Source organism: Gadus macrocephalus, chromosome 6 (assembly GCF_031168955.1).
Source record: "Gadus macrocephalus chromosome 6, ASM3116895v1".
Lineage (NCBI taxonomy): Eukaryota > Metazoa > Chordata > Actinopteri > Gadiformes > Gadidae > Gadus > Gadus macrocephalus.
The window spans coordinates 25,196,965-25,206,154 of NC_082387.1; the positions used below are offsets into that span (position 1 = coordinate 25,196,965).

Below are 9,190 nucleotides of genomic sequence, written 5' to 3' on the forward strand. Positions count from 1 at the left end.
ACCCCTTATGGGTTTTTCATGACGACAGATAAAAAACAACAGTGTTACCCTTTACGTTTCATTTGATAAAAAGGACAGTGTTACCCATTATGTTTTTTACCCATGATGACTGATGAAAAACAACAGTGTTACCCCTTATATTTTATTTGACAAGGACAATTTTTTTTTTTTTTCAAATAAGTTTTTTTTCATGACGACCAATAAAATACGACAGTGTTACCCCTTATATTTTATTTGACAAAGACAACAGTGTTACCCCTTATGTTTTTTTTCATGACGACCAATAAAAAACAACAGTGTTACCCCTTATGTTTTTTTTCATGACGACCAATAAAAAAATAACAGTGTTACCCCTTATGGTTTTTTTCATGACGACCAAAGAAAAACGGCAGTGTCACCCCTTATGTTTCATTGGTGAAAAACGACAGTGTTACCCCCTATGTTTTAATGGATAAATATCGACAGTGTTACCCCATATATTTATTTCATGACGGTCGATAAATAACAACAGAATTACCCCTCATGTTTTTTCCTTTACGTTTCATTTGATAAAAAGGACAGTGTTACCCATTATGTTTTTTACCCATGATGACTGATGAAAAACAACAGTGTTACCCCTTATATTTTATTTGACAAGGACAATTTTCTTTTTTTTTTCAAATATGTTTTTTTCATGACGACCAATAAAATACGACAGTGTTACCCCTTATATTTTATTTGACAAAGACAACAGTGTTACCCCTTATGTTTTTTTTCATGACGACCAATAAAAAACAACAGTGTTACCCCTTATGTTTTTATTCATGACGACCAATAAAAAAACAACAGTGTTACCCCTTATGTTTTTTTTCATGACGACCAATAAAAAACAACAGTGTTACCCCTTATGTTTTTTTTCATGACGACCAATAAAAAACAACAGTGTTACCCCTTATGTTTTTTTTCATGACGACCAATAAAAAAACAACAGTGTTACCCCTTATGGTTTTTTTCATGACGACCAAAGAAAAACGACAGTGTCACCCCTCATGTTTCATTGGTTAAAAACGACAGTGTTACCCCCTATGTTTTAATGGATAAATATCGACAGTGTTACCCCTTATATTTATTTCATGACGGTCGATAAATAACAACAGAATTACCCCTCATGTTTTTTCCATGTTGACCAATAAATAACAACAGTGGCACCCCTGTCTACGTTTTTCCGGATATGCGACCATAAGCTGTTTAGAGTGTTAGCCTCCGAACTTAACAATGCACCAGCAAGACACCGGATAAAATCATCACAAAGGTTATTCTTGACTTTATAATTCGCATGACATATAGATATGAGTCTTCCAGCCGATGACATCAACCGGACTTGAACCCTGGTCTCCAGGGGGTTAGCTCACATCTCTCACCACTTCCCACTGAGAAATATTATATATTTATGTCTGAGGTTATATATGACAGTGCAATAGACATGATAGCATTACGTTTAAAATGAAAGATATTATGTTTTCCACAGAAATTGAGCCGCGGTCTCCAGTGGGTTAGGCAGAGTGCACTCCACTGCACCACTGAGGCGATGAAAATACACAATAATCAATCATCAATAAAGAGGATATGCAGGTCATTAAAATGTATGTGTGTATTTCTATTATTTCCCTTATGTTTTTTTTCATGACGACCAATAAAAAACAACACTGTTACCCCTTATGTTTTTTTTCATGACGACCAATAAAAAATAACAGTGTTACCCCTTATGGTTTTTTTCATGACGACCAATAAAAAACAACAGTGTCACCCCTCATGTTTCATTTGATAAAAACGACAGTGTTACCCCTCATGTTTCATTTGATAAAAATGACAGTGTTACCCCTTGTGTTTTTTTTCATGACGACCAAAGAAAAACAACAGTGTTACCCCTTATGTTTTTATTCATGACGACCAATAAAAAAACAACAGTGTTACCCCTTATGTTTTTTTTCATGACGACCAATAAAAAAACAACAGTGTTACCCCTTATGGTTTTTTTCATGACGACCAAAGAAAAACGACAGTGTCACCCCTCATGTTTCATTGGTTAAAAACGACAGTGTTACCCCCATATGTTTTAATGGATAAATATCGACAGTGTTACCCCTTATATTTATTTCATGATTTTTTTTTTTTTTTCAAATATGTTTTTTTTCATGACGACCAATAAAATACGACAGTGTTAACCCTTATATTTTATTTGACAAAGACAACAGTGTTCCCCCTTATGTTTTTTTTCATGACGACCAATAAAAAACAACAGTGTTACCCCTTATGTTTTTATTCATGACGACCAATAAAAAAACAACAGTGTTGCCCCTTATGTTTTTTTTCATGACGACCAATAAAAGAACAACAGTGTTACCCCTTATGTTTTTTTTCATGACGACCAATAAAAAAACAACAGTGTTACCCCTTATGGTTTTTTTCATGACGACCAAAGAAAAACGACAGTGTCACCCCTCATGTTTCATTGGTTAAAAACGACAGTGTTACCCCCTATGTTTTAACGGATAAATATCGACAGTGTTACTCCTTATATTTATTTCATGACAGTCGATAAATAACAACAGAATTACCCCTCATGTTTTTTCCATGTTGACCAATAAATAACGACAGTGGCAAAACTGAAGACATTTTTGCGGGGATCCGAACATGAGCTATTTAGAGTGTTAACCTCCGAATTTAACAATGCACCATCATGACACCGGAAAAAGTCATCAAAAAGGTTATACTTGACTTTATTATTCGCTTGAAATAGAGAAGAGTCTTCCAACCGACGACATCAACCAGACTTGAACCCCGGTCTCCTGGGGGATAGCTCACAGGTCTCTCCACTTCCCACTGAGATTTATAATTTAACTGCGTCTGAGGTTATGACAATAGACATGATAGCATTACGTTTAAAATTAAAGATTAATGTTACCCCTTATGTTTTTTTCATGACGACCGATAAAAAACGACAGTGTTACCCCTTATGTTTCATTTGATAAAAACGACAGTGTTACCCCTCATGTTTAATTTGATTAAAACAACAGTGTTACCCCTCGTGTTTTTTTTCATGACACCAATAAAAAACAACAGTGTTACGGTGCCTCTGTGGTTTTAAGCATATAATAAGCACTGTTTCAGTAACATCTGGTGATCTTAATCTTTAGAGATGATGTGCTTTACAATGTGGATGCATGCAGACCTCCTCTATTAGATATAAGGCAGTCGTCTGGAAAGGATAACGCTATAGCTGTAACAACAACTTCCGCCACTAGAGGTGGCTAATGGGAAAACGTGCGTCCAAAACGACACGACGCGGTTTCCAATAGAGTGGCGAAGTCACGCCTCTTCCGGTAGGGCTCATGGGACCTATGAGATCGAAAAATATGAATGGGTGTCAATGGAGAGAAAATAATTATTTTCTGGTCCCGGTCTTTATATGCCCTGGATTACACATATGTTGTTTGTGGATTTAAAGGATAATTTTTCATGCAAAGAGTTCGACCGTTTATTGTGCAATTGTTCAGATAAAGGCTGTAGATAAAACACAACGAGAAAGACTACACGGCTCGTATGTGACGTCACGCTCCCTGCGACTGGCGTGGAGAAGACCGACAATCTTCCCATCGGCATAACTGAAACTCTGCACGTGCCCCGACTTATAATGGTTTTCACCTCTTTCGATGCTTTTATCCTCCCCTTGGAAAAAGCGGTGAAGTGGGGCAGAGAGATCGCCATCTCTGCCGAGTTCCAAGGGCGGGTGTGGTGACGTATATCATATGCGTCGAGAGCAGCGAAGAGCTGTAGTTCACAAAGCGGCCTCACATAAAACCTAAAATTATCAAACTTCTTCACGAACATTTTTAGTTTTCTTTGCATGAAAAATTATCATTTAAATCCACAAACAACATATGTGTAATCCAGGGCATATAAAGACTGGGACCAGAAAATAATTATTTTCTCTCCATTGACACCCATTCATTTTTTTCGATCTCATAGGTCCCATGAGCCCTACCGGAAGGGGCGTGACTTCGCCACTCTATTAACTCATTTAACTCTCGCTGTGCTTCGATGATTTGACGGCATAATTAGTAATTAGTATTGAGTTCACAGCAAAGCTAATCACATCGGGCTGCTTCCAGACTAATATCCAGAGTAAAAACTGAAGCAAGGTTGCGGGATTTATGTTGGCTTGGCAAGGATCTACTTCTGCCGCTTGCAGCGTTGTTCCTCCTATGCTGCTAAGTGTTTTTTAAACTTTCCTATTTGAACAGAATACACGATTTATTAACAATCAAGACAACAAGGAGTCTCTAATATTGATACGAGTCACGACACACGAAACAAAAGTCATTATTAACATTATTCTATGAATATTGATGGTTGAATATGTGAACAGCTTTGAGACAGGGGCCATCAAGTCTGATCTAAAGCTCAGTCTCTCAACATTCATCGATCTTGGCTGAAAGTTACACACACACGCACACACATTGTACACACATCACAACAGTTAAAGGGAAAAATATGAACTATGATGATGCCAAACCACTTTATTGTTACCAAATGAGACCATTAAACATGTCCAGAATTTTACGAATGTATTAATGACAATTAAGAATAAAACACTGTTTCTGTTGACTCCATAGACGAACGTTCATCTGTCTTCTAGCATGACATGCTGACCACTACTAACCAACAGTTCTATACAACAGATAAATTCACGTGTTTGTGAATTTATGACAACTTATTTATGACAGCCAGCAGGAGAGACAGGTTTGCTTTAGGCAAGATTGTGATCTTGTAAATAACAGTAAGAAGAAAATGATTGAAAAACCAAATGTTCTGAATTTTGTTCCATGATGAAAAGTACGCAGAAACTATTACTAAAGATTTAAAATTATGGACAGAAAAGTATGTAAGAAAATGACCATTTTGAATATATTACCTCCCTTCATAGATATTTACAGTTATTATTAAAAATAATAATAATAAACATATTTACATTTATTGACAGTTTTCAAGTGTTTGCGAGCAGTGGCGGACTTGGGGGGAGGGGGTCTATGGTTGAAAAAGTGCCCTAAAGAGTTGCGAATACGAGAGACAGTGCCTTATTGGCTGCCCTTAACATGTGAAAAAAATTATTGGGTGCCCTCTGGTGCCCCTTCATACAATAAATTATGATGATGAGCCCTCTAGCTAAGAAAATTCGATAACGCCCTGTTAATGTCCTTACAGCGCACTCCATGGTTGAAAAAGTGCCCTCTAGAGTGGTGACTACGAGAGAAAGTAGCCTACCTTATTGGCTGCCCTTAACATGTGAGAAATATGAATGGGTGCCCTCTAGTGCCCCTTCATGCAATACATTATGACGATGCGTCCTCTAGAGCAAGAATGTGCCCTTTTTATTTTTTCGCCCCTGCCCTTCAAACAGTCTGAGTCCGCCACTGTGTGCGAGTGTGTGCGTGTGCGTCCTCTCAGCCTCCACAGATTCACCTCTTCAACTTCTTGTCCATCCTGGAGGAAAAATAAAGACAGTTGCACAAAGTTACAATGATAACCAGCAGTACATCAATATGTGAATATTAACATGGCTTCTAAAGGAAAATAAGCGGTTGAGGCGACACGCTTAAATGATAATTTTGGGTAAAAAAATGCTAAGATCCCTATCGCTACACTGAAGCATGAACACGCCAACCCCGTACCGTGCCTGTCGCTCCGTAGCTGTTTACGTACACTTTATTTTATTTGACAGTGCTATACTGCCCCCTTGTGGTCACGTTGGCTTGACACGCTCGTATAAATACAGGCATCCCCTCCCATTCATTTCCAATGACGTGCGTGCGTGCGCTCTCTTACTCCCTGATGTGTGTGGGTATCAGCAGGCTCTCGGTGGGGATGTACTCGGCCAGCTCCTCCAGACTGCGGATGAAGCAGATCTTCCTGCTGAACTTCTCACTGCAGAGAGAACAGGGCACGCCAAAACACGACACAACCAGTCAGGCCCAGTCTGTTGTATTCTCGAAGCCCTTCAGCACAGAGTCAGCCACAAAGGACTCAATAGTCCCACAGACAGTATACCCTCAAACCCCCTGAAGGTCGAGATCAGGGTGCCCCTCGACCCCAGAAGGAGAGACCGAGAGATGAACCCAGAAAGAGGCCGAACCCTCACCCTCGTAGAGGGAATGGTCAGAGGAGCATCAGCTGCCATTAGACGTGCTACGGGAGGTATCTCAGACTCGAGCATGAGAAGATGGGAGGGTGAGGAGATGAGATGAGAGGAAGAGACGATGTAAAGGTAAGAGGATGAGGAGATGTAAAGAGATGAGGATGACGAGATGTAAAGGTAAGAGGATGAGAAGATCAGAGGATGAGGAGATGTAAAGAGATGAGGATGAGAAGATGATTGGACGAGGAGATGTAAAGAGATGAGGATGTGTTTTTAGGCCCTTTGGATAAGAGTGTTGGCACCCATTGACAGATATGTGGATGAAATGTAGAGAGGAGGAGGAGGAGGAGGAGGCGGTGGGATGGAGGAGACCTGATGAAGGGCTTGACCAGGGTGAGCATGGCCTTGATGTACCAGGCCGGGTGCACCACCAGAAGACCCTTCAGGTCCTTCTTCAGCCTGGAGGAACACGAGGAGCCAGGGTTAAGCATTGTTACTCCGTCATCCACCGAACAGCCTGACATCTGCTGTACGTGGACCTCTCCACACCGTGGGTCTACAGGTGGACATTCATCCGTCTCTTCTCTTGCTGCGTTCCACTGTTAAGTTCAAAGTCATTCCTAGATGCATCTTTGTTCAGTTGCACTGCTTTCATTTAAGCTGCGTCTTAACTAAGCTCAACGTGAATTATATACTGTATTTGTGTCTTTTAGGGATGTTTTCAGGCTGATGAGTCAGATCATATACAAACAGCTATACGAAGAAAGAGAACATTCAGTGATCTTAGCCAGTACGAGCAGATGGAGGGGAGATGCTACAAATAAAGATTGTCAGATTGTCATATACCATAAGAAATTAAACAGGATTGGTTCGATAGCTAATTTGTTCCATATTCTAGGGGTGAAAGCAGGGTAGGTTTCATCCTTATTTACAGAGATAACGCATCTCAACACCAACCGCTAACGAAAGCAGCGGCTTAGTATTTACCACTTTATTCAACACTTTGTCTTCCATCTTTCTCCCTTCTCCTCCCTTACTCTCCTAAAAACACCCCTCACCCCCCCCCCCCCCTCCTTATTGTAAGTCACTTTGGACAAAAGCATCTTTTAAATGCCCTAAATGTAAATTTGAATGTAAATGTGTGCGCCATGGCAACCGTCGGTAAGTAAGTAATCTTACACCTGACCCGGAAGTGATGTAAACTCTATTTGGCTACGCCTAACCACGTAAGGTTAGGGTTAAGGTAAGGGCCAGGATTAGGGTTAGGTTAGGGCCAGGGTTAGGGGAAAGTTAGGGCCAGGGTTACGGCAAGGGTTAGGGCCAGGATTAAGGTTAGGTTAGGGCCAAGGTTAGGATTAGGGTTAAGGTTAGGACCAGAGTTAGCCTACCTTCTGTCGATGGAGATGTAGCACTGGTGTAGGGTTAGGGTTAAGGTGAGGGTTAGAGGAGGTACCTCCTGTCGATGGAGGTGTAGGGTTAGGGTTAGGGTTAGAGTTAGGGTTAGGTCCTAGGCTAGCCTACATTCTGTCGATGGAGGTGTAGGGTTAGGGTTAGGGTTAGGGTTAGGTCCTAGGTTAGCCTACCTCCTGTCGATGGAGGCGTAGGGTTAGGGTTAGGGTTAGGTCCTAGGCTAGCCTACCTTCTGTCGATGGAGGTGTAGGGTTAGGGTTAGGTCCTAGGGTAGCCTACCTCCTGTCGATGGAGGTGTAGGGTTAGGGTTAGGGTTAGGGTTAGGGTTAGGTCCTAGCCTACCTCCTGTCGATGGAGGTGTAGGGTTAGGGTTAGGTCCTAGGGTAGCCTACCTCCTGTCGATGGAGGCGTAGGGTTAGGGTTAGGGTTAGGGTTAGGTCCTAGGCTAGCCTACCTCCTGTCGATGGAGGTGTAGGGTTAGGGTTAGGGTTAGGGTTAGGGTTAGGTCCTAGCCTACCTCCTGTCGATGGAGGTGTAGGGTTAGGGTTAGGTCCTAGCCTACCTCCTGTCGATGGAGGTGTAGGGTTAGGGTTAGGTCCTAGGGTAGCCTACCTCCTGTCGATGGAGGTGTAGGGTTAGGGTTAGGGTTAGGTCCTAGGCTAGCCTACCTCCTGTCGATGGAGGTGTAGGGTTAGGGTTAGGGTTAGGTCCTAGGCTAGCCTACCTCCTGTCGATGGAGGTGTAGGGTTAGGGTTAGGGTTAGGTCCTAGGCTAGCCTACCTCCTGTCGATGGAGGTGTAGGGTTAGGGTTAGGGTTAGGTCCTAGGCTAGCCTACCTCCTGTCGATGGAGGTGTAGGGTTAGGGTTAGGGTTAGGTCCTAGGCTAGCCTACCTCCTGTCGATGGAGGTGTAGGGTTAGGGTTAGGGTTAGGGTTAGGTCCTAGGCTAGCCTACCTCCTGTCGATGGAGGTGTAGGGTTAGGGTTAGGTCCTAGGCTAGCCTACCTCCTGTCGATGGAGGTGTAGCACTGGTGCAGCCAGCGGATGGTGGGTAGCTTGTTCCGTGGGGCCATGCTACAGAGGTACACCAGGATGTAGTTCTCTGACACCATCAGGTCAAGGGTCCCCACGATGTACCTGGAGACACACACACACACACACACACACACACACACACACACACACACACACACACACACACACACACACACACACACACACACAGACACACACAGAGACACACACACACACACACACAGAGACACACACACACACACACACACAGACAAACACACACACACACAGAGACACACACACACACACACACACACACACACACACACACACACACACACACACACACACACACACACACACACACACACACACACAGGATCAGGGTTTCATGTCTGGACCAGAAACACATCACACAGCAGGGATGTACGGATCACAGTGCAGTGAACAGTGTTTGTGTTCTGTGCGTGTTCTGTGTGCTCACCTGAACAGGTTCTCCATGACGTAGTCGTAGTTCGCCACCGTGTTCTCCGGCAGGTAGCACGCGGAGACGAGGATGATGGCGTTCATGCCGTCGCCGTAGTAACCTAAG

The 9,190-nt window shown here is 42.5% G+C and overlaps 1 protein-coding gene across 1 annotated transcript in view; it reads right to left on the minus strand.

The window, feature by feature from the left end:
- Window positions 1–4,544: 4,544 nt before the first annotated feature.
- The window catches only part of bnipl (BCL2 interacting protein like), a 9,991-nt gene continuing 5,345 nt past the window's right edge, over window positions 4,545–9,190 (minus strand). Inside the window, exons 5-9 of the mRNA XM_060054245.1 lie at window positions 9,083–9,185; window positions 8,590–8,721; window positions 6,548–6,634; window positions 5,866–5,964; window positions 4,545–5,523 (exon numbers count right to left, since the gene is read on the minus strand). Coding sequence (XP_059910228.1) covers window positions 5,499–5,523; window positions 5,866–5,964; window positions 6,548–6,634; window positions 8,590–8,721; window positions 9,083–9,185 — 446 coding nt within the window. The 3' untranslated portion in view covers window positions 4,545–5,498. The remainder of the gene's footprint in view (window positions 5,524–5,865; window positions 5,965–6,547; window positions 6,635–8,589; window positions 8,722–9,082; window positions 9,186–9,190) is intronic.